This window comes from Mesoplodon mirus (genome assembly GCF_964341445.2).
Source record: "Mesoplodon mirus genome assembly, chromosome: 2".
Classification (NCBI taxonomy): Eukaryota; Metazoa; Chordata; class Mammalia; order Artiodactyla; family Ziphiidae; genus Mesoplodon; species Mesoplodon mirus.
In genome coordinates this window covers 141777292-141803395 of record NC_138977.1, presented here as the reverse complement: position 1 = coordinate 141803395, position 26104 = coordinate 141777292, and the positions used below count along the sequence as shown (strand labels likewise).

At 41.3% G+C, this 26104-nt stretch overlaps 1 protein-coding gene across 2 annotated transcripts in view; it reads left to right on the top strand.

The window, feature by feature from the left end:
* The window catches only part of AFG2A (AFG2 AAA ATPase homolog A), a 334449-nt gene extending 310953 nt beyond the window's left edge, over positions 1-23496 (top strand). For both annotated transcript variants that reach the window (XM_082639000.1, XM_082638999.1), the window contains one exon: positions 22583-23496. In XM_082639000.1, the coding sequence (XP_082495126.1) occupies positions 22583-22759 (177 nt within the window). In that variant the 3' untranslated portion in view covers positions 22760-23496. The remainder of the gene's footprint in view (positions 1-22582) is intronic.
* Positions 23497-26104: the final 2608 nt, after the last annotated feature.

The following is a 26104-nucleotide window of genomic DNA, read 5'->3' as shown; positions in this document are numbered from 1 at the left end:
GCTGGGTTCAGACAAATGCACAAGGAAGTGAACAGTGCTGTGGGCCTTCACTTAACCTCTGGGCCTCTGTTTTTTCATAGCTGTCTTGAGGAGTGTATGGGTTGCTATTTAAGACCCTGTCAGTTTTTGACATATTTTGACTTTAAAGCAGAAGAAAGAAATTAAAATAAAAAAAGAATCACTACAAAAATTGTGGAAGCAACCAAGGTGTCCTGCAGTAAGCGAGTGGATAAATAAACTGGTACATCCAGACAGTGAAATATTATTCAGCACTAAAAAGAAATAAACTGTCAAGCCAGGAGGGGAAGGGGAGGGTGGGATGAATTGGGAGATTAGGTTTGATATAAATACACTACCATGTGTAAAACAGATACCTAGTGGGAACCTGTGGTATATCACAGGGAGCTCAGCTCGGTGCTCTGTGATGACCTAGATAGGCAGGATGGGGGGCGGGGGGGAGAGAGAGGTCCAGGAGGGAGGGGATATATGTATCCATATAGCTGATTCACTCCATTGTACAGCAGAAACTAACACAACATTGTAAAGTAACTATACCCCAGTAAAAAAAAAAAAGAAATGAACTATCAAGCCATAGAAAGACATGGAGGAACCTTAAATGCATATCACTGAGAAGCCAATCTGAAAAGGCTATATACTACATAATTCCAGCTGTATGACACTCTGGAAAAGGCAAAACTATGGAGACAGTAAAAAGATCAGTGGTTGCCAAGGGTTAGGAGGGAATGAGGGATGAATAGACAGAGCACAGAAGATTTTTAGGGCAGTGAAATTACTCTGTATGATACTGTAATGGTAGATACATGTCATTATACATTTGTCCAAACCCATGGAATATACAATGCCAAGAGTGAACCCTAATGTAAACTCTGGACTAAGGGGGATAATGATGTGTTGCTGCAGGTTCATCAGCTGTAACAACTATACCACTTGCTGGGGGATGTCGATGGTGGGGAGGCTGTGTGTATGCAGGGGCGGGGGTGTCTGTATTTCCCACTCAGTTTTACCGTGAACCTAAAACTGCTCTAAATAATAAAGCGAAGTGTACTAAAAATAATAATAACAGTGCAGATGGGAGGAAATGAAGAAGGAGAGAAGAAATAAAAGGGCTACTCACTGAGCCTGCCCTCGGCGCCACTGCCTGTTTTACACACTAGGCCTTTCCACTCTCTGCGGCTCTCCCTCTCTTCCAGCCTCAGTTGTCTCCATGTGGATGGTTGAGGCAGCATGCTTCCCCACAGTGAATTCCTAGAAGCAGTGCCATAAAGCAGACCTCCGCAAAACAGATCGTTGTTGGAAGAATTATATTTCCTTATACAAACAATAATATAATAGAGGATTGCCATCCTGCTCAGAACTTGCCATCAAATAAAAAAGTATGTTCCAAATTCTCTAAAACGAGCATGAGTATACACTACACATCGATCGGGATCCTGTGTCCCATGAGTGATTGGTTGATAAAAATACAACTCTGGAAATAATTATGTTTTACAACCATTTTGGGGTAGTATATTCCTTTTTAAACCTTCCTTGGATCATTGTTACCCTTAGGATACAACCTGTCTCAACCAGCTGGGTCATGCAGCTACCCCTGTGGCCCGAGGTACAGGGCACTGTGACCAGCTTATAAAGGGTTGGTGTGGCTGAGCAGCAGTTCCCTAAAACAGAAGTCCTCATTTGTTCCCATTACTAAGAAGAAGTAACGGAAATAAACACGCACACACGCACAGAGACACACACATGCACAAAGGAGGAAGGAGAGGAAGAAGAATGCTGTTTTCTATATCAAGGAAGTGAGACACCTACCACGATGTTTTATAAGATTTTCCCTTTTAATGCAGAAAGAGAAAGTCAGTGTTTGTTCTATAACAGAATATTTAATGTATAAAAGTTATTTTGCTTCACCAGAACTATGAATGTAGATGCCTTGCACTTTTATATTTCCTTTGTTACTGGAAGTCTAGGTCAGATGCTCCATAAAGTTTTTATCACCATGTGATCTGTAAAGCATATGTTCCACCAGAAAACGCTTCTAGTCACCAGCTCTCTGGTTTCCATAGAGGTGATGATGGAAATTTATGTGTAATTCCAGACTAGCCTTATGCTGCAAAGGATGTTTATAAAATATTAACTTCTGATAAAGGGGATAATATTTTAAAACATTCTTGATCCCCAAATAATGTTGCATATTAATGGTTATATAGCATTTGGCTTCAAAATTTTATACTGCATAAACTTTGATTTCATACTTGTATAAGTATCCTGCTAGAAACAAATAGAGATGCTTGTCTTTTTCACAGGGTTAGAGAGAATCTGCTTTATCTTCCAAATAAATGCTTTTGACCATTACTACCATTTTTTTGTTCAGCTACTGACAAAAAAAAAACAGCATTTTTATTACCCAGAATCCCAAATTTGAGTCAAGCCCAGTTTCATAGGAATGTTCTATCTAAATCAGGGGGGTCAGCAAACTACAGTCTGCAGGTCAGATATGTCCCACAATCTGTTTTTGTAAGGCCCATAAGCTAAGAATAGTTTTACGTTTTTAAGTGATTGAAGAAAAATCAAAAGCAGAGGAAAAAACATGAAGTTCTAATTTCAATGTTCATAAAGCTGTATTGGCACACAGCCACAACTCATTCATTTACATACTGCCTATGGTTGCTTGCACACGACAAGAGCGATTTGAATAGTTACAGGAGGGCCCGTGTTCTCCACAACGCCTAAAATATTTGCTCTCTGGCCCTTTGCAGAATAAATTTGGTGGTCCCTGATCTAAAGAATTTTTCACCATCTGCCATTCTACCCACACACTCATATTCATAGTCATTCCTCCCTCTCTCCCTCCCTCCTTTCCTCCCCCTCTTTTCCTTCCTCTTCACATGCATATATCATTTTGAATCTGGCAATTGCAGTTACAAAGAAATCAGATTGTGAGCCTACAGTAAAGGCTAAGCGGAAACAAGTTTTAATTTCCCTTTGACTTGTCAACTCTCTCCTCCCTGTGTACTTTCCCTTTCCTCTACTGCCTTTATATAGAATTTCTAAGGCCATGCCATTTCCCAAACATAGTTTGTTTTTAAGGTGGGGGTTGGAGCTTGATACATTTTTTAACTTCCATGGAAAGTTCCCTGTTAGTATGTGGTCCCATTTTTAACCTATTTGTAGACACCCCCGATTATCTAAAATCACTTTCACATGGGGCTGAGGTTAAGCTTTATTTCTCTTGGCATGTCCCTGCCATAGCAGACACTTCCTCTTTGCCTTGAAAGGACAAAACGATGTTCAGCTGTCTGGGCTTAGGCCCAGTATTTGATTTATACATTATTTAATTTCCTCCTGAAAATTGGAAGCAGGACTTTCAGGAATGGAAGTCAGTATTTTTCATTTGTTTAAGAACACTTTTAGGTCTAATATAATCATCAGTAGTAGATGTCAGCGTGATTAGGGGGTGACTTAAGGTAAAGCAAATAAAACATGAATACAAAGGAAAATTATTTGACAGTGGAAAAGATCTGAAGTTTTTGAATAACCACATTGTATGTGTTAGTAGGTTTTTTGTGTGCTAGTGTTCATTTAACAAACTTTTCTGTGCTACATTTTGGGGCACCTGTCTTTACCCACTGGTGGAAAGACCTCTAGCCATTATGTTATAGTTGAGATTGGGGGATTAGAAGTTTGAGGAGAAGTTAATGTAACCATTCCAGTAATTTTACAGAGGATTTTTGGTTTCTGTCTGAGCTGCTACTGCGTTTATCTCCACAATTAAGTTCATACGCATGCCAGGATATGAATGCCAAAATGGTTTGAAATTCTTACAGCAGTGGACTCAGGAAATTAAAAATTAACTCTGGAAATACCATTTCTTGTTTTACATCCACTTTTGGATAGTGTATTCCTTTTTAAACCTTCCTTAGGTCGTCGTTACTCTTAGGTTACAGCCTGTCTCCTTTTTGCACCGAAGTCCTTAAAAGTCTGGCACACCTACTCCCTCCACTTCCTCACTCCTAACTCACTCTTCAAACCCTGGCAGCCTGGCCCCTCCCTCCCTCCACACCACTGAGCTGATCTCACCCACTGTTTCCTCATCTCCAACCCAGAACCAGCTTGGAGTCCTTGGCTTGCCTGGCCTTTCTGCTCCATCTGCCGGAGTTCTCACCCCGTTCCTGAAACACTCTTCCGGTTTCCATGTGAACTCTCTTAGATTCCTCTAGTTCTTCCTGTCCTTTACAGACTCTCTCCTTGTATCACACCAAGCTGAAGTGTTCCTCAGGTTCTGTTCTGTGGATCACTTCTTCCCCTACACTCTTAGCCTTTTCCTTCTCATCCTTCCTCAGTACCTCAGACATTTGAGGAGAACCTGGAGGCTGCAAGGGGCATACTTTGAAAACCACCGCAGTCCTGTGAAACTACTTTGCGTCTCTGAATACAGCCCACCCTGTGCCACCTCTGGGCCTTGCTCAGGAGTGTTCCTTCGTGTGGAGTGCCTCACTGCCAACACCAGCATTTCCACGTTCTCACATTCCTTTAAAGCTCGTCACTAAGGGATATCCTCTTTGATGTTAGTGAGCTCCTGGTAGATATTTTCTCTTCCTTGTCTGAGCTACGGTGGGGGACAGCCTGATATACTTAGAGCAAAGGTACTGGGGTCACCACTTATCTGATTGTGTGATATTGGGCAAATTTACCTAAATGCTTTAAATGTCAGTTTCTGCATTTATAAGTTGTGGGGGAGGGGGAATGCTGCGTACCCCACTGGACTGTTGGATGGATTGGACATGTAAAGATCTAGAACATTTGGGAGTCAGTCAGTAGTGGTCCTGGTAGTGGTGCTGATGGTAGTAGTGGTAAATGTTATCGTCATCATCACTATTATTCTCCCACGCCAGCGTTTTATGTTTCTCATATGTCAGTTACTTCACTTTCTGAAAAGCATTTACACAACTGTCTTATTTCTCCTTCTGAATTCTAGGCTCCTCCAGGTTGTATTTATATTCCCTCCCCAAGAGCGTTGAACAATGACTTGTGCATGGGTTTTCCTAAATGAATTGAGTTGAATAGAATAGCCCTTCTCCTCCCCTAAAGAAATACTGGCTTCACAGTGTTCTTGGGATTCAGAGCTGGGTATGTTTGTAGCTGTATCTTCATATTTCAATCAAATATTAGCATACTGAAAAGTCTCTGCCTGTTGTTATATTTTGTCACACTGAATCTTGAAACTAGCCTCTAAAATTATTGCATTTTAATTTCTCAGAGACTTAAGGACCTGTATATGTAGAGCTAGTCTGAAATAATTCTTATTTTTGAAAAAAAACTACTAAACTACTTTGTATTTGATACATAAATGCTATCAGTAGTAAAATATTTAAAATAAGGTAAATTAATATATATTTAAAGTTTCTTACATTAAAATATTTTTGTCTTTTTATACTTTCTGACATAAAATCAAAGCCAACTGCAGTTTTTTTGGCTTATATAACTAGCAGTTTTTCTTTTTACGTTATGTTTTTCCTTACAAAACCCTTACTTTCTGTCTCTAAACATATTTCTGGAAAGCAAATTTTCTGCTTCTCAGAAGCATCACTTCTTCACAGATCACACATTATCCTGGTTACAGTAACCTCCAACTGCTTTGTTGTTCAGAGCACCAGGAATGTAGAACAGGTTCTGCTGATGATTTTTGAAGGAGAAAGTAGAAGAAGAGTTGTTGTACTATTGCTGATCTGAACTTCTGTAACAGAGGAGTCTGAAGCTAGTGGATTTGACTGACCGACCAGGCAGGCATTGAGGCCTTGGGAAAACAGCATAAATTCACGTGGAGTACTTTTTAAAAGTACCAGCAGAGAGTCCGCCTGCCGATGCGGGGGACACGGGTTCGTGCCCCGGTCCGGGGGGATCCCACGTGCCGTGGAGCGGCTGGGCCCGTGAGCCATGGCCGCGGAGCCTGCGTGTCCGGAGCCTGTGCTCCGCAATGGGAGAGGCCGCAACAGTGAGAGGCCCATGTACCGTAAAAAAAAAAAAAAAAAGTACCAGCAACCGAAAGTCACTAAGATCTCCCCTGATCAGGCATTCATCAATCAGAAAGCCTTTTTGGAGCTACAGTTTTGCAGAGCTCAGTATTGGGTGGTGTTCTCAGAGCTTTGAACCAGGTGTGCTTCACCTGAGTTAAGGCTACCTCTCCGGCGAACCCTGGGTTAGAGTAGTGATGGGGTCAGGGAAGGGAGGGGGGTGTCCAATGGACAGAGAATTTACACTTCGAATACTTTCAGGAATTATTTGCAACCACTTGGGAATATAAAATAGTATCACAGCTGAGAGCTTTATTTCACATTCCATTTAGTTCTAATCTCTACTTCATCTCTACTGTTTTTATTTGGTTACTAGGTATTTAGTGCAGCCCCATTTTGTGGAAGGCTGGCCAAAAGCACACTTGAAATCAATAGTAGTCAAAGCTAGCTCTACTGAATCTAGATTAGAACATGAGCATAAAGGTTCATTGGTTCTGAAGTTTGTGGGATAGTTGTTTTGTATTTTGTTTTTAAGTCTTAACAATCTGCCTAAGCAGTATAAACAATATAAAGTGATAAATACAGCACCTGATCTAAGGCATAAATTCCACATTTGGTAGAAAACCAAACTGTTAGGACTAAAGTCCTAACTTGAGTTAACATTAAGTCAAATATCAGACTTGTCCTCATTCATTCATTCAACATATATTTACTGAGCAACTACTATTTGCCAGGTAAGTTTCCAGGCACAAACAAAATAAACAAAAGTCTGTACTATTTGTGGTCTTCATTTTTGTGAGGAGAAAGAAGACATCAACAAAATAAGTTAAAATGTAATACATTAGATGACAATAACAGAGGAGGAGCAAAATAAAGCAGGGAAGGAAAAAAGGATTATAGGGAGGAGGCCACAGGTTTAAATGAAGGTGGCCAGGGAAAATCTCACTAAAAAAGGTGACAACTGAGTAAAGACCTGAGGTAAGTGAATTGTGCAGTTAGTTATCCAAGAGAAGAGCATTCCAGAAGGGGAACAACAAGAGCAAGTGATCTGAGTAAGACTGAGTTTTTCCCATGTTTAAGAATAGTCAGGAAACCAGTGTAGCTGGAGTGAAGAGAGTGAGGTGTTCCAGTGTCCTGTTGAAGAAAGTGGGAGGGGGTGATTGCTATCAAATGATAGATGAAGTAAGTTGAGAACCGAGGATTTACCATTGGATTATGATCTTGACAGAGCAATCCAGGTAACAGGCGAATGAGAGTTCACTGTACATTATTTTCTCTACTATTGTATATGTTTGAGTTTTTTCTAGTTAAAAAAAAGTTTAAGTGAGGGGGAAAAAGTATAATATTATTCTCTCCTTAAATATTCCCTAAGGACTCAATCTCATCTATCTCCCCTTTCACCTCATTCTCAAGAGAAAGAGTTGGTCAAGTTTACAAAGTGGGGTGGAGCTGGTGTGAAAGACACTTAAAATCATTTTTCAGACACTTAGAGTGGAAGAATTAAGGCAAAGTTTTCCAAACTTGGAATACTGTCCATTTCATTCTTCCCCTCCTTAAGTCTTGTCAGCACGTGTTTCTAGTTACATGCACAATTTTAATTGAATTTAGGGACTAGTCTCCAAATAAAATTTCCATTAACTTTCAAACTGAACAGCTCCAGACTCGAGCTTTGTAATCTATTAGCTATATCACCCCTCCCCCCACAAAGGAAGTTGAGTTTTTGTTTGCTTTCTTTTCTGATTTTCATTGAGACTTCTCTAGTCGCTAAGAAAGAGAATGGATTTAACACAAAGATAACATCTGTCTTTGACCATGACCCATGTTAGAATCATCATTCAAAAAAACTAGCTTTAAGTTTTCCTGTAGATTCCATAATCATTGCCAAAGAAGTTGGACCTTGTGGTTTTTCAACTTTATCATATTTTGTATAAGTACTGCGTGCTAACCGATGGTGCCACTGGAGCTCCATCTTTATCACATTTTGGATGATAACCTGTGATCCAAAAATCAGTTGTACAGCCCAGAATGTTATCTGGACCCCCTAATCAGCAGCATGATCTAAGAAAACGGCAGCTAGAAGCAGCTGGCCCCACTGAGGTATGCTGAGCACTGTTGTTTTGGAAGTATGGTTGGCAGGGAGGCAGTTGCACTGCTGGGCACAAGGTCCATTTGGCACCTTTTCAGCAGAACGTTTTGATAATGTGTTACCAAGACAGCATTCGAAGCAATGCATAAGTGACGCAAGGTTACATATACATAGAGAAGAATAGAGGACACTTTTTAACATTCTCTCTCTCATTCCTCAACCAGCCAACATAGGCCTGCTCCAGTTGTCTATACTTCCAGGGTCCCAAGGATCTTCACCTTCTCCCCCCAGAAAACTACAGAGTTGTCATCACAACGTGACAACACACACATGATTGATATGTTGCAGAGGAAATGACCTACCTGAATTTGGCTCTATCATAATGCCCTTTCCCCAGCCACAGTGATTGGGCCAAGCCACTCGGAGACGTGCCACAGGAGTTTTGGTTACTAAAATGAGAATATGAGGACTCTCTGGTGGCTAAAGCTGTAAGATATAAAACACAGAAACTGTGCATTGTCGTGTTTTCTACCACGTGGAGAAAACCACTCTGCAGTGAGAGAGAAATAAAGGCGAAGTACACAGAGAAGCATAGATCAAAATCGTGGACAGAGAGCCAGTCCAGGTGGTCTGTTGAGGCCCAGCCACACTACTGTCCTCAGGTTCTGTTAGATCCAATAATATCCTTATAATGAATTTCCCCTTTTGATTCAAATTGAGTTTCTGTCCCTAGCAGTCAAGAACTAATATACGGCAGATGTCACAAATGATTGCAAATATTTGGAGACATTAAGAGAAGCTGAGGCAGAATTTAATCCACCTTGCTAAGAGGCGTTCACATATGTAGTGTGAAAACTACTCATTAGTCCCTGTTGATTGAAGTTAGCCTGGTCGTGTTTGTTACGGCAGTTAAAGAATACACGCCTTGAAGTCTTTTCAAGACTTGGGTTTCTTCTTAAAGAAAATAAAAGTGTTGTTCATTAAAAGGTTGATATAAAAAGTTAGTAATTCTGAGGTTAACCCAAAACTTAGCATAATCTTCCTTGGGAACATTAGTATATGTGGGGCGGGGGGTTAAATTCCACAAATATTACTAAAATGAGCAATTGGCAGAAAGATGGTTTAAAATATTTTGTTTCAGCATGTAAAATCTCGTTTTATTACAGAATTCTTTTGTTAAAGGCACAGCTATGCTGGGTTGCTGCCAGAGTGATGGGATCTTAACAGCCTAGTTAATTTTAAAAGATTTACAAATGCTGGGCTTCGAACTAATGATAGTAAAGTATACTTCACACTTTAATATAGTGCTTAAACTCATGCTGCATCTTGTGAGCTTAATATTGCATCTGCAGATGAGGGGGGTTGTGGGTGTGTGAATGTAGATATTTTATTTCAAAGAGAACAGAGTTGGTGGGGGAGAGCAGGACAGACCTGTAAAATAACTCAGAATTTCTCCTGACTCTCACATTCTTCAGTGTAATTATAAAATATGTACAGAAGATATTTGAACACACTGTATCAAAGATGGTATGGGTTTATTTCCAGTTGGATGCCAGCACAATAAAACGGAGGTGCTTGTTACCAAGGTGTAGCCTATCTTAAGTTTCGTGATTAGATCTCCAAATGAAAAAGTACAGCCCTTAAGAGGAAATTCTTGGCACTTGCTCCTCTTTACAACATTATAGGGTGCTTTTGTGTGTATATTTTATCATTCATAATAGAGAATACATTGACTAAAATTGCAAAATAGTTTCCATTGTATCGTAATCCCCTTGTGTCCAGTTGACTCACCTCCATGAAAAAAAATTCTGTTCAGTTAGAAATATCTACTGGTCTCTTTCCAATGATAAGTTTTTTGATGGTTAGAAATTTGGTGGTTAGTTTAAAATGATGAGGTAAAATGTATGGGTACAGTCATGAGATTTACAAAATAGACATACTCAAATTCACTAAATTTTACATCTTTAGATTTTAAAAACTATAGATGAATAATCTATGCTTTAAAAATTCACCATTAGCTCCTTAAATATACCAACTGTTGCATTTCTCATAACAAACCAATCCCACCAAGTGACAATTTAATACATCTTTTTTTTTTTTTTTTTTTTTTTTTGCGGTACGCGGGCCTCTTACTGTTGTGGCCTCTCCCGTTGCGGAGCACAGGCTCCGGACGCACAGGTTCAGTGACCATGGCCCACGGGCCCAGCCGCTCCGGGGCATGTGGGATCTTCCCGGACCAGGGCACGAACCCGTGTCTCCTGCATCGGCAGGCGGACTCTCAACCACTGTGCCACCAGGGAAGCCCTAATACATCTTTTAAATTAAAAAAATGTTGAATGTGGGGCTTCCCTGGTGGCGCAGTGGTTGAGAGTCCGCCTGCCGATGCAGGGGACACGGGTTCGTGCCCTGGTCCGGGAAGATCCCACATGCCGCGGAGCGACTGGGCCCGTGAGCCAAAATTACTGAGCCTGCGCGTCTGGAGCCTGTGCTCCGCAACAAGAGAGGCCGCGATGGTGAGAGGCCTGCGCACTGCGATGAAGAGTGGCCCCCGCTCTCCACAACTAGAGAAAGCCCTCGCACAGAAACGAAGACCCAACACAGCCAAAAATAAATAAATAAATAAAGCAAACTGTCAACAAGTAAAAATAAAAAAAATAAAAAATAAAAAAAAAAGTTGAATGTGATTTCTTCATTATCAACAAGTAGTTTCATTTGTTCTCCTTTTTCCACAACCCTTTCCATATCTGTGGATTGCTTTTATGGCCTTTCTCACAGTTTTTAGTTTATTCTTTACAAATGGAGACTTTATGGCTCTTTTCTTTGCTGAACTTGTCACAAACCTTGTTCTCTCATTAGAATTCTTGTAAAGGAGTTTAGGTAACAGTAGTTGAGAAAGAATGTTTAAGTTTCATAGGCCATTAAGTAATGGACTTAATGATCAGAAGATAAAAACATGAATGTTTTGGTTAAAGCCTTCATAAACTGAATCATCTTTATTCTTCATCTGCATCTGGATTAAGAGTAACGGTAATGAAAAATGATTAGCCAATGTGGCTTTTACAAGTATTTGTAATTTCTTTTTGAGTTATATTACATATATAATTTTTTAATTGTTAAAAGGCAAGCACTGTATCTTACTACTGGCTTTTAAATCAGTAAAATCAGAGATTTTTTTTTATCCTTTTTAATGGACATTCAAGAAATAGTTCAAAGTGCATCTCATTCCTTAGAAGACAACAGGCCAGATAGTTTTTCAGATAAGGAAACAACTTCCTCAGTTTCTAAATACCCCAGTGTGTAATGTTATTACCAAACATCAAAACCTACATATATTTAAATTTAAAAATTCACTTAATGGGTAATCTAAAATTACACATAGTTAATACGTGCCACTTGTAAATGCTAATCTTAACTTGGGAACTTGGGTTCTGTTTTCCTTAACTAATATGCTTAAATTTGCAGTCTTAGTGTCTTATTATCCTATCTTTTTTTTTTTCAATAAATGAAATAGGATATAGATCTTTAGTTCCTCTTCATGTCAATAAAGACCTAAATAGGCACTTAGTTATACCCAGAGGCAGTTGTTGAATTGTTCTAGGGTACAAGAGGAAGGTCTAAGAAAGTAAAAACTACTTGTCTTTACTATGATCAACTCTACTTCGTAACTTCTGTATTCCCCAGCTGTGGTAGTTCTAGCCCAGTTGCATTCTGGCCTAAGTCATCTGGAAAGGGGAAGATAGATATTACAATGAAGGATTCATAGGATTTAAGAGGATTTGAAGTGTAGTTACTATAGAGCAGTAGTTCTTAACCCTTTGGGGGTTATGGTTCCTTCTTAGAATATGATGAAAGCTTTGAACCGTCTCTCTACATATAAAAGTTTTCATAGGTTTCAGAATATTCTTAGACCCATCTAGCTATCCAGGGACCCTAGGTTAAAAATCTTTCTTATATAGCCAATAAACACACAAAACTGGTGAAGTAATACTTGAAATAGCATCCAGTTCATGTAACAAATAAGACAGTGTTGCTTTATTATTATTTGAGTTTAAAACAAAATAATATAATGTGAGCCTCTAAACAAATGGCTAATAAGCAACATGAGGATTATCTGTCAGAGGAAACAGAGACCACCTTAAAAATGTAAAAGTAGAGAAGATATGTGAATATATACTGTTAGGTGTTTTAGAGTGTCTTATTTGATGGTGATATCACATAATATAAATCCATTTTTATTTATTTATATGCTATTGGGAAAGAAGAGCTTTCCTTTCTTTCGGGACAATACTACTGTCAATGAGAATGACATCTGTAAAATAAGTGTAAGATAAATAATCATGTTGTCTTCTCGCTCCCTGTCATGAGCTAATGGTATACTTAGCGTTTGCTCACTGGGACCTGTCTTCAGATCCCCTTTAGCTAGCTAAGTATTGTCAAGTCATTTTTTTCTATTTAACACAGATAGCCATTAACACCATACCATACTCTTTAAAATGACTTTAAGGATGGCAAGCAAGGCTGCTGATTGAGCAGGACCAGCCTGCAGCTGCTCGGAGAATGGGAAAGGAGAAACGAGTTCATTATATATATTATATGCGTGTGGGGGGTGAAGGCGATCAAAAGGTAAAACTTCCACTTATAAAATGAGTGAGTCCTGGGGATGCGGAGCGCACAGCATGGTAACTGTAGTTAATAACACTGTGTTGTGAATTTGAAAGTTGCAGAGAGAGTAGATCTTAAAAGTTCTTATCACAAGAAAAAGAAATAACTGATTGTGGTGATCATTTCACATCATACACATATAGTGAACCATTATGTTGTACTCCAGAAACTAGTGTTCTATGTCAATTATATCTCGAAAAAAGAAAAAAGGCGTAAAAGGTACTAACTCCCAAATACTCCGTTCTGTGGTCAGAGTCCAGAATCCCAAGCTAGACAAGATCCAGGCTACCCAGAGCATCCCCGAAGCTCTGGAGTTTCAAAGGAGGCATTTTTCTGTGTGTGTTGGTGGGGCATGATGTGGGAGTTTGCAGTGAAGACGGTTGACAGATGATGAAACATGGGGTATATTAAAACTGGCTTAACACCCCTGCTTACACCTTCCCCCAGCCACTGCTTCCCAAGCTCCCACAACACTGGCAGGGAGGATCCAACCCTCCAGACTTCGAGAGGAGTCCTAGAGCTAGCTGAACTTTGCTTGGTCTCCTCTCCCTAGAATACCCCCTGTGCTCTTCTCTCCTCTTTGCCAGGGGCCTAGCTCTCCCATTCCTAAGTGCTTTTTACCCAAAGTTTGGTGCCTCTTGCAGGGCTTCAGTAGCCTTCTGGGCGTAACTTGGTCATCAGCACGCCCCCCCAAGGGCTCACAAATACACACCTAGGATGACCCATTGTGCCCCAGACTTTATTGCTTTTTTAGTCTACAGTAGGCAGTTATCTTGGCTGCAGTTGTCACAGCAAGAGCTGCATGTGTATGTGTGTTTGTGCGTATTTAAAACAAAAAAAATGTAAAAACTACTTTATATCTCTGTTCAGAGATGAGCTCAGCAGTAGACCTTTTTGTAGACTCCCGAAGGTCAAGGGGCTTGGTACGTTTTGGGAGTACAGCAGGGCCAAGGCTGGCGAGCCTGCATGGAGCTTGTAATCTAGTGAGGAGGCAGACATTTACCTCTAATAACTCTCTACCTGACAATTGTGATATGACAGAACAGTAGTACAGGCTGCTACCAGACCATAAGGCAAGGGATCCTAAAGCATCCAGGCGTGGGGAGGTAGTGAAGTTGCCGCTGGGAGCGCCTCTCAGTGGCAACAGTCACACTGAACCTTGAAGGGCAAGTACGTTAAACCAGTACTTTGCACAATCTTGTCGCGTGAAAGTGGGACTTTGTTTTCTTCACTGCTCTGTTCCCAGGGCCTGGAACCTTGTAGGTGGTCAGTAAAGATTTGTTGAGTAAACGGGCCTCCCTGGTGGCGCAGTGGTTGAGAGTCCGCCTGCCGATGCAGGGGATACGGGTTCGTGCCCCGGTCTGGGAGGATCCCATATGCCGCGGAGCGGCTGGGCCCGTGAGCCATGGCCGCTGGGCCTGCGCATCCGGAGCCTGTGCTCCGCAACGGGAGAGGCCACAACAGTGAGAGGCCCGCATACCGCAAAAAGAAAAAAAAAAAAAAAAAAAAAAAAAAAAAGATTTGTTGAGTAAATGAATGAATGGAGGCCTCCCAACATCTGTTTGCCTTTCTCACCCCCTCTCCTTCCCTTACCACGAGGTTCTTGTTCTCTCTATACCCATACCAGTTGGGTGTTCTTCAAAACTAAAAATACTCCTTTTTATCTTGTTATGGGTTCAATTAATGTTAGAAGCTTTTAAAGTTCCCACAGCTGCAGATGGTTGTAGAAACAATAAGAATAAAAACCCCAGCTCTTTCCCTCTGTGGGATGATCAATTCTTTTGTAAATTTTTAAAGAACAAAAGCTATTACGGGTTTCTCCATGCAAGTAATAATGACTGCATGTACATATACTTCAGCTATATATTTTAGAGACCTCATAATAACTTACATCGGCAAAATTAAGCAACCCAGGGTTTTTCCCCCTTTCTCTAACATCACTAGGCTTCTAGAAATTCTTTCCCTTTGACTCTGTACTGTACTCTGTATGGCACTCTAGATTGTATGATTTTAACATAACCCCAGATGGATTCGTATCATAAAGCTCATTTTGCAGACAATCCAAGGGCAGTAGTTCAGTGATTCCTTAAATCTGAAACTTGCCCTCCAAAATTCTCACTTCTAGCCGCCTCCCACGCTTGCTGAGGTGTTATTTTAAAGAACTTTGAATAAACGCCGCTTGCTTCCCTCCAGTTCCCTTCCCCAGCTGGCTCTGCGCTATGCTGTGCTCTGCGTTCTCGGCGGTTCGGGGGCACCCCTGGCCGCGTTTGCGCCTGTGACAGTCTGACTCCATCTGCTGCTCTGTGGCCAGGAGCCTGCTGCGCTCCCCTCAGTCACATCTTTCAGGCCCGGCCACTCAGCCACCTTTCACCGCGTCTCAATGGGGCCGGGGAGAATGGGCCCTCGGCGTCCGCGTGAGCACATAATCTCCCAGGTAGCCTCCTCCCTGAAGCACCTCCAGTGCGGGCTATTCGCAAACAGCAGGACTCCGCTCTCTGCTGGGTTCCTAATCCCTCAGACACGTAGGGGAAGTTGGTCGCGGGGCTGTGAAAGTGAAAAGGAAAGCGAGGGGCGGGGGGCTGAGCGCGCACCACGTCCCCCGCCCCTCGCCACAGTCAGCGCCAGCTGCAGCCCAATTAAGCGCAACAGGGCACAGGTGTTCCAGACAGAAGATGCTTTTAACAAAACCACTTTCTTGAAAATACCTAAGACTTTTTAAAGCACTGCAGCTCATTTCTTTTGGTGGATTCTTTAGAGCTGTTTAGTACACTTGAAATACAAAGAAGCTGAAAAGCACATTTAGGCCTCACTGGGAGGCGAGCTTTCTTCGCGCCGAACATCAGGAGCGGCGGAGAGAGGGGAGCTCTGCCTCTGTGGATCCGGCGTGTAGCTGCCCAAGAAAGGGCTTGGGGGCGTCTCTCTTCTCCAGCTCCGTCTCCCCATGTAGCCTACTCTGTACTGTGCAGTTCACCTACTCATGCATGGCCATATCCTTGTACCCATAAATTACTGTCCCTAGGATGCAGTTGTAGTTTTCCTATGAACTATTTAAAAAGCAGCCCTGACGTGTGCTGATTAAACTAGGTAAGTGAAGTCAGCTCTCCGGAGCCACTTTTTTATCATCTGAGGTCTCCCTATAAATAAGCCTCTTCTTCTGGCACATTTAAAATCACTGACCTCTTTTTCTCCACAGATCTGAGTACACTCTGTGCCTGCAGGATGGGGTGATAGAAACCAAACAGAACTTCAGTTGGTTGTTTAAGCCGCCTTCAGAAGTTTGTTACCCTTCCGTTTTTCTGGAGGATACAGATAAGCTCTGAGAGGTAGTTAGGAGCTTAGTAGTGGTGGTTGCGTTAGAATCTCAGCATCCCTGTTGGAAGCGCGCAACTCCTAGGCCTACTTGGGGCAGCAGCCCTTCTTCCCAGGCTTACATGCCTTCAAGGGTGGTGTTCCTGTTGTCACTGTCGTGATCTGTTTACAGTCAATAGAAAAGAAGTGCAGGTTACTACCCAGGCCTCATCTGGAATGGAAACGACTGTGCTTGAAGTTTTATTGGGTTCCTCATCTCAGTGCGCCGGGAGAACTTGTAGCGCTGCTGTGAAACTGAAAAGAACAAGGGAAGGGTCACAGCACAGGAGGAATGAATACCCAAAAGAGTGCCCGACATTTTCAGGTTTTCCTTCCTGTTGATTAGTTTTTGGTAAACAGTTTTTGCCTTGACTGTCATTCTTAATCACGTCGTTTTAAAAAATTGCCGCTGCCTGTTTAGAAACCATGTTGGTTTTAATTTTCGCAATGAGCCTGTTTCTGTTTCGCAAAGCTGAGCCACCTGTTCAAACTCTTCTTGTTTCGTGGATTGAGGCAAAGAACCGTAGGCTGTGTATAAGAGGTTTCGTTTTTTTTTCCACAGTGAAGTAAGACATTGTTCTTATTCTTCGTGGCATTCAGAATTCTGCACAATTGCCTCTTTTGCCCTTTTGCATTTAAAAGTGAGGTAATTAGATTTCCCAAGGTTCAATGGTCAAGAGCCTTCTCACCCTGGGAAGTTGCCTCTCCACACCCCTCACAAGGGGAGTTGTCTCACGTAATCCAGTTATTGCTGTATTGTTGCTCTAAAGGCACTGCTTTTTCAGAGGACAAGCATAGCATGAAAATTCATACTCATATGTCCCGTCGCTTATATTGCCGAGTTACGTTTTTTCCAGCAATTGAAAACAATTACTGTTTTCCTCAGTGACTTTGTTTTGAGGGTTTCTAAACATTTTCATAAAACTCTTTTCCTTTCTTACCTTTTAGGAGCTCATCTCAAATATGCCTAAATCTTTCATATAGAGATTTCCTGCTTATTTTGTTATTTTGCAGATACCTGATAGATCTATTATTACTGCTGAACGAATGGAAAGAGGATTTGTGACGTTGGCACCAAAAAATGGGTGTCACGGCTACTGAAACACAGCCTTAGTCGCTCTGACAGCGAGACCTTAGGCCTACTCTGCTAGTCTTTTGTCTTGTTTACTCATTTCCCCAAACAGATAACATTTTCACCTTTCAGCAAAGCACATATCTATTTTTTAAAACAACACGCTGGCTTTACAGAGCCAGCCAAAACATTTTGCTTTTACAGGCTAATGGCAAAAGCCACCTGATTGGTAATTGGCTAAAAATTCATTTAAATGGTCTAGTCTGCAGCCTTTGGGGGAAGAGGACAGACAAGATGGTGAAGGGATTAGGGGAAAGCTTCCAAAATCCTTTTTGCCAAAGACGTTAAGGCGCCTAAGTGCCAAGAGTTTTCTTTCTAAACGGGTTAAACATTCCAGACAGTCTGTGACTCAGATTTGCATGTTCGTCTACACCCCTCAGTGAGGTTCTTCTGGGGCCTCATGGGGAAAATTCATCTGAATTCCCCCATCACTGAAACAGTCCCAGACTCTGTGTGCTTTCAAAAGTGATGCCAGCAGAATGATGAGCTGTGTGGTCCCTGTATATACTGTAGATGTATATATACATATACATACACTCATTCAATTTTCTTACAAACTTTAGAGAGAGTAATGAGAAAGGTCCTAGTTTAAACTGAAGGTCCTTCTTCTCAGCTTCCATAGTATTCATTTCCAAATAGAGAGGTGTATTAGCAAATTTATCTGAAAAGACCTCACCTTTCCAAGCTTAATACGGAAGAGTCTTCCGTAATTAACTGATGCCAGATTACTTTCGTCAAGTGAGACAATAGATAACCATTTGCACAATTTTTTAAACAAATCTTCCATTTCAGTTCTCTAAACCGATACATATTACTGCATTGTTGGTAAATTTGGGGGAATCTTTCTCAATTAAAGTGCGGTCTTCTCCCCTATGACAACACGGGAAAAATTTCCTGTCCCTGTATAACAAATTTTGATACCTAAGGAAGCATCCCTCAAACTAACAGGTATACTTGTATTCTTGCTAAAATTTCTTTTACTTCTAAGGAAAGAACTAGATTCAAAGTAGTGCCCCAGACCAAAACATTTGCTTAAATTGAACGTACATCACAGTGTTAAATAATTTTTCTTACTGAGTTTATCATTCCAAAAACTTAAATGTAACTGACAAAGTCTAGGTCATGTGAAACTTAAGTAAAAATATTACAGGATATTGGCCAAATGTTAGAAATATGTATATAACATGCACTTTTGGAAAATCTGTGGGTAGTTAAGGAACTGTTCAATTCAATTCAACAAATGTGCGTGGACTACGTGCAGGTCCAGGGCACAAGTGTGTGCTGTGGCTGCTGCCTTTTGACTCCGTTAAACAGACTGGTCCTCCTCCAGTCTCTCTTGCTCAGCCCTTTCCCTTTCCTCTCTATTCTGGAATAGGCGAGAGCAAAAGAAAAAAGGATATAAGCTAGGCAAGAGCCATATCGTGCCTAGATTGAGCTGCTTGGTGTGGGTGAGCACCTCGCAGAGTGCGTGCTGAAGGTCAGCAGTAGCCCTAAAGGTAACCATTTGTAGGGGTTCCGCCAAAAACAGAGGACAGGTAGAAAGTTCTGTGGGAAACATCAGCTTAAAAAAATTAAGCAGATCATCATTGCTAGGCTTCACAGAAATCTTTAGCATTCTACTGTGCTTTGTGGGAGACAGAGTATATACAGTGTTACCTAAAACCTATTTGATCATGAAATACTTCTTCCTCTGAAAAGACACTAATATGTCAAGGGGAATGCTGGCATGGGCCATGAAAACAAGCAGGAAAGCTGCACTTTTCTTGGGAAGCATGGTATCTTGGAACTCATGCCACAATAAATGACCCAGGGCAAATTGAAACCAGCCATCATGAAATGGATCTCCTAAGAATACTTGCATTTCCGCGCCTGTCTTCTTATTGGAGTTAGGAGAAAAGAACCAATAATCTGATTAATGTTTTTCCTTTTGGAATTTCTACTAAAAAGCCCTTTTATGGGGAAAAAAATAAAAACAAAGGATCTTCTAGGAATTATGCTCTCTCCGCTGCTAGTGCATCATCTGCTGGTGAGTTGGGTTTAGAGCATTAGAGATGACTGTCATTGACTAGCCTTTACTGTCATTATGGCCCACGTGACTTCTGAAAACTATCATTGTTATTTTAAGTGACATGTTCATGATAGAATTACTCTTTTTTTTTTTTTTACCCCCTCCATTTTGGATACTGAGGCTAGATCCTTGTAATTCCTGGTCTCTTTATCCCCACCTTGCTCACTTTATTTCTTCTGCTCAGAATGCCCCTTCCTTTCCTGTGTGCATATCTAAATTCTGTCCTTCCCACTCCAGTTTATGAACCAATAATTTCTTCCTTCTTTCCATACCAAAGCACTTTCCTTTTGCCTTGCCAGTGGTACCTCTTAATGCTATGTCTTGGACATCTCTGGACCCTCCAGCTGGCCTCACCTAGTTGTTGCACAGAGTAGCCAGCCGTTCAGTGGATGTTGATTGATGAGTGACGGGTCAATTATGAGTAGAGTTCTATTTCCTCTCAATTACTTGTTGTATATTGCTAAGCAAATATGATAGGAAAATAAAAGTGGCAGAAAGGATTACCTAATTGACTGGTTCTTCAGGGCATCCCTTGTAAATAAAAAGAAACAGGATAAGGTTTATTGAAGCAAGTGTTGAATTCAGGCAGCCCTCAGCCACGCGAGAACTGCAAACAGCTGGGCTCCTTCTACACGACGGAAGACAACTTCACATGAGGTGCTTGAGTACCAGTATTCAGCTGCTCTGTTTCCCTTGTCATTGTCTCCCAGAGATTCTAAAGGTCATCTCTGTCTAATCCAAACATTTCTTAGCGCTTTAGTCAAAACTCTGTCCAAGTTTTCTATACCTCACAATTCTGTAGAAATTGTTAATTAAGAGTCAGGCCAGTATTAAATATAGTTGGCAAATTATTGTGAAATGTTAACATATACTGAAGGCCCCAAGTTACTAACATCCAGGTTTCAAATGGCAGTTCCTGCTCTGACCACCACCAGTGGCCCCCTCTGCCACTGCCGTAGCAGCTAAGGACAAAGAGCAGTTTATAGCTTAGAGAAAAATCTATAGATGCAGATATGAAGGAAGGAAGGTTGATCTGCAAAGAGGAATTGCTCAGGGGAGCCAACCCCTAGGACGGCCTTTGAGGCCTCAATGACCTCTCTTCCCACTACCTACAGTTCCCTACCTTGCCATGTTAGGCTACTTGAGATTCCAGTTATTAGAGGAGTATAATCGTTTCTTCTTCTCCTAGTTTGATTACTGTGTATTGAGAGAGGAAGCCTTACTAGACTGGTGGTTCACTTTCTCAAATGTGCCAGCAATATTAGCCACCCAGCCACATGAACCAAATTCCAGGAATTTTGAGAGGTTCCAGGCAGCCTTGCGCCTCCCCTTCTTTCCTCAGCCCAACCCAAACTCCCTCCCCCGCCGCTCACCACCACTCCATTTGCCATGCTTCCATCAGGCTCCACACACACCTCTACGATGGGGTCACTGCATGTACAAAACCTGGGGGCACAAGTCCCACAGCAATTAATTAGTGAGGTCATTAGTAATTGTCTAGCACACATGGTAGGTGCTCAGTAAATGTTTGTAGCCATTATGTGCTGGGTCCAGTATTCTCTGAGGGAAGTGTCAGGTATGAAGTGTGCAAGACATGGCATTGGCCCAGTGGTGGCAACCTCTCTACTCGACTTAGCCTGAGGGGGGAGCCACACAGTGAAAACCTTTCCTGTACTGTCTCAGAGAAGCAGCTAGAACTGCACCAGCGAGCAGGAAATTCAGTCCTCTTTGGCTCTTCCAGTGATTCTTCTTCCTACTTTTCAGCCTTGCAACCATCGCTTCAGATTCTTGCACAGATGAAAGAAGTGCTGCTCAGATGGAGGAGATGAGGGGATTGAGCTCTCCGTACTTGGTCCCTTCACCTCCTTCTGGAGGTCCCTGAGGTTCCTTTGGAACAGAATAGAACCAGTTTACCATGGGGGCGTTTTATGTGCTTTTACTGTGCTTATTAAATATCACATCTGATTTTCAAATAGCCCTTTTTGCACCAGAATATGTGATGAAGTTGTTTCACTAATCCCTAGAAGTTTTGTTTTTTCCTTCAACAAGTTGGTAGCCATTCTTTTTGGAAAATCATTAACATGCATAACCACTATAGTCGACTTCAGTGCTCATTAATGAAGCCCAGAACTAACAGTTACATTGTCGTAATTTGACAAAGCCATCTAAATCTATGCATGTTTTTTTGAAAGCTCCCTAAACATGCTGCTAAATCCCCTAAAGAGCTACTAAACTGCTTTGGCAGCCATTAGCCCAGCATAAGCAGAGGAACTCTTTTCAGTAAGTGAACAAACAGAGAAAATATGCTGAATGGCTGGACAAATGTGTTTCAGCTGGCCCTTTCATTTACCGATATAAGGGTGCAGTCAATATCAATCACTGTTTTCCCTGTTGCCCTGAAAATCACAATATCTCTTTTCATCCCACAAGCTCTTTTCACCACAGTAATGTGTCTTTAGAATGACACTGGCATCAGCCCGCTTCCGCTGTCTGAAGTCCAGAGAGCTTAAAACACATTTCAGGATTCAAGACTTGAACCTTCCTCCCTTCCGTTTTCCTACCGCGCACTCTCTCCTCCCTCCCTCTAGCATCCACTCCACCCCCTCCCCAGCTTCTTTTCAATTCTCCCAGCTTTCCTCGCTGAGTAAACAGAATTCACTTCTCTGTTCTAATGCAGCTCTCCAAAGTAAACGGAGACAACTCTATCTGATATTCCTAAGATTTAAGAACTCATTAAGGAGATGCACATAAAGAAATGCTTTTACATGTTGGTAATAGATCAAAGGTTGAAAGGAATGTGGAAATTCTATGCTATGACAAGGTGTGCTGATGTGCAGGTCCTCACTCTCCATCAGTGCCTCCTTCCCCAGCCCTCCCTTTATCACTGGGCTTCTCCCCCGTCCACCCCACCACCACAGACACACTCATCCTTTGTCATCCCGTGTTAGAGGTCTGTGCCTGCACGTCCGCGCCACCTTTACAATTGTAAGCTCCTTAAGAACAAACGCCATAACATATATCTTTTTGCCGCTCCTGGATCTCAGTACTTAATATGTTGTTTTGAAATGAAGGTGATTACTTTTTATCCTTTTGAAAACTTAAGTGGAATGACTCCCAAAGATAAATTTTAGGGATAGGCGTTTAGTTGTAGAAGTTACCATGGATGAATATTTGAAATGTTAACATTTCTGAAAAACAGTATTGATTGTTTTCTCTCTCCTTTTTTTTGTTGTTGTTTTTGTTTGTTTGTATTGTTTCAGATTATAGCCGTATGTAGAGAGGCAGCCCTTCTGGCTCTGGAAGAAGACATTCAAGCCAACTGCATTATGAAAAAACACTTTACTCAAGCCTTGAGCACCGTGACACCCAGACTTCCTGAATCACTGAGACGTTTCTATGAAGATTATCAACAGAAGAGTGGGCTGCATGCGCTCTGAGAAAATATACATATTCATTATACTAAAAATACTTTCTAGAGAAAACTTGTTTCTTTTTTAAAGAGTGTCAGAATAGCCCTTAATAAGCAAAATGTCTGAAATATGTTGACTAGATTGAGGGGCTTCAGTTCTTACAGACATTTTGAATCATATGGCAACAATGAAAATATCCATGAAAAATCTCTGGACAAGAGTTTAAGTCAGTTTTATCCAGAAATGTGTGCTGAGTTTTAAAAGGCAAACTTTTAGCTTTTTCATTATTTGACCTGGTTCATTCCTCCCATGAAATGCTTTCCTTACTCTAGAATCCATTTCAGTGCATTTCCAAATACCAAAACTGTGGGCATCAGTTTTATACAAGAACATAGAAAATGCGTGTAGATGAAAGCACGGTGAAAGTTATTTACAAACCTTCAATTTTGAAGACCAGCCCATGAAATGGCTAAAGCACCAGCTAGGCTTATGTGACCTTGTTTCCAAATACGAATTTGTTCTCATTATAATTCAGACTTAGCATTTTCCCTTTAGCCTTCTTAACCTCTACTTATGGCAATTAAAAAAAGAATTGAGAGTTATTTCACATACTGTAATGCCCTTTGAACGTTTAAAAAATTGGAAATATAAGCCCAGTCCAGACCTAGAAGTACTTGTGGGTTTTCTTCTTTTTCTTGTTTTCATAAAAATGCTATAAATTAACCATATGAGGTATTCATGTTTTAACTTGTATGCATTTCCAGGTTACCAATAAACTTCTTCAGTTCAAAGAAAAACCAACTTGTACTCTTAATCATATTGTAACGTTGCATTCTAAATATCTGTATTTATGCTCCAAATTATTTATCCTTGAGATTTCTTGACACTTTGATAATCCATAAGTATCCTTGAAAAAGCTGTTGGAAATTGATTGGTTGACTTCCAGTTCAGAAGCTGGCAATGGAAAGAATGTGCACTTAAACCCAGTCACTGTAGATCTTTGAAAATTCCCAGAAAGACAAGTCAGGCGAGAAATGCCTGATTATCAAAATAACAGGGCTGTACCGTTTTGTGGTGGTAGACATTCTGAAGTCACATCTCAACTGTTTCATCCTTTGACTATCAGAAATAGATTTGCAGGCTTCCCTGGTGGCACAGTGGTTAAGAATCCGCCTGCCAATACAGTGGACACGGGTTCGAGCCCTGGTCTGGGAAGATCCCACATGCCGTGGAGCAACTAAGCCTGTGCGCCACAACCACTGAAGCCTGCGCTCTAGAACCCGCGAGCCACAACTACTGAGCCCACACACCGCATCTCCTGAAGCCCGTGTGCGCCTAGAGCCCGTGCTCCACAACAAGAGAAGCCACCGCAATGAGAAACCCGCACACCACAGCAAACAGTAGCCCCCGCTTGCCACAACTAGAGAAAGCCCGCACGCAGCAACGAAGACCCAACACAGCCAAAATTCATAAACAAAAATAAATAAATTTTTTTAAAGTAGATTTGCAAGGGGTTTTTACCCAGACTACATTGGTTTATTTAGTACATAAAACCACCCAAGGGACGAAGAATATTACTACTATTTAGAAATGTGCTGGGAATTCCCTGGCCGTCCAGTGGTTAGGACTCTGTGCTTTCACTTCCGAGGGCCTGGGTTCAATCCCTGGTCAGAGAACTAAGATCCCGCAAGCCATGTGCGGCCAAAAAAATATATATATATATATATATAAATGTGCTGTCAAATAAAATAGTCACATGGCTATTTGAGATTTTAATTAAAATTAAATAATATTAAAAATATAGTTCATCAGACATGTTAGCCACATTTCAAATGTTCAAAGGCCATATGTGACAAGTGTCTGCCATATTGGACAGAATAGATTGTAGAACATTTCCATCACTCAGAAAGTTCTGTTGGACTCTCTTGATTTAGAAAATAAGGCTTACACGTTGAAATAAATAGAACCTCAAAGTTACTTTTGTGCTTCCCATTATCCCTTTAGTCATCAGGAGACCGTAACTTCCCTCTAAGTGCTGGGGCACAAGAAAATAAGAGAAAAACTTATCCCCAAAGGCCTAAACAGGAAAATCCCATTGCCAATAAACGAAAAACCAGAATAAGCTTGAACCAACACTGAGGCTCTCAGGCTGGGGCTGGGTGTTGGGGAGGAGGATGGCAACCTCATCAGCAAGGAGTTTAGGTGCTAATGGCCACTCCAACCCTTCAGCCCATACAGTGTTTGAAGTTGTGACTGAGCCTCATACATAATGTTCAGATCTTTAAAGACCAACACCTTCAGTGTAAGGGCAGACTAGACATCCTCCCACAGGCCGGGGAGACCACAAGGAACTTCTCTTGACTTGGTCCGTGCTTTGGAATAAAAAAGAGGATTGACTATGGGCTCACCCGACCATGGCTTCAGGGTTTGAATTCACACAAACTCTGACACAGAGCTCAAAACCTAGAAATAAACATGAAGACAGAATCCAGGCTAGAAATATCCTTTGGGTGACTAGCAGTTGCACTAGTTGGAGGAATATATCCTCACCCTGGCCACAGAGGATTCCGGCAGCTAAAACCCTACTTACAGAGTTCATAATCCCAAAGGATATGGAGCAGTGGAGCGTCATGCTCTGCTGGCAGAGTATAAATACGTGCAGCCACTTTGGAAAACAACTAGCATGTCTAATAATGTTGAAAACCCTATAATCCCAACAGTTCTTCAATTGTATATCTCAGAGCAAGCTATTCAATAAAGTAATGAATGAGAAAATCATAGCACCATTATTTGTAAGTAGTAAGAAACTGGAAACAATCTAAATATCCTTCAGTAACAGAATGGATTTCTATGGAATACTCATACAATACGGTACCCGTGGCAGTTTAAAAAAAAGAAAAGCTGTATGTAAAACAGAGGAATCTCAAAAGCAAAAAGAATGTTTCAGAAGGATACTTAACAATATTTATTTAACGTTTAAGACATGCAAAATAATATGTTGTTTATGTGGACATGTAGTAAAAGACTACATGAATGGAAACATAAAGCACCAAGTACTGGGAAGGAATTTCCTCAGGGGAGAGAAGTTGAAATGTTTCATATCTTAAGCTGAGTGATGGGAATACAGATGTTGATTGTAATACAGTCTGTACTTTTTGTATGCCTAAGTATTTTATGACAATTTTTTAAAGATGACTTTCAACTGACATGGTGCAAGGGCAAAATGCACCTATAGCCATGTTCTGCATCCTAACTAACATCACAATCCTATTCACCGCATTCCATGGATTTCCAGTGCAATCCACAACGCCCACAATTCCATGTGTCTGGAAAATCAGGGGTACCGGGTATGATGGAATAAAATGCAAGCAG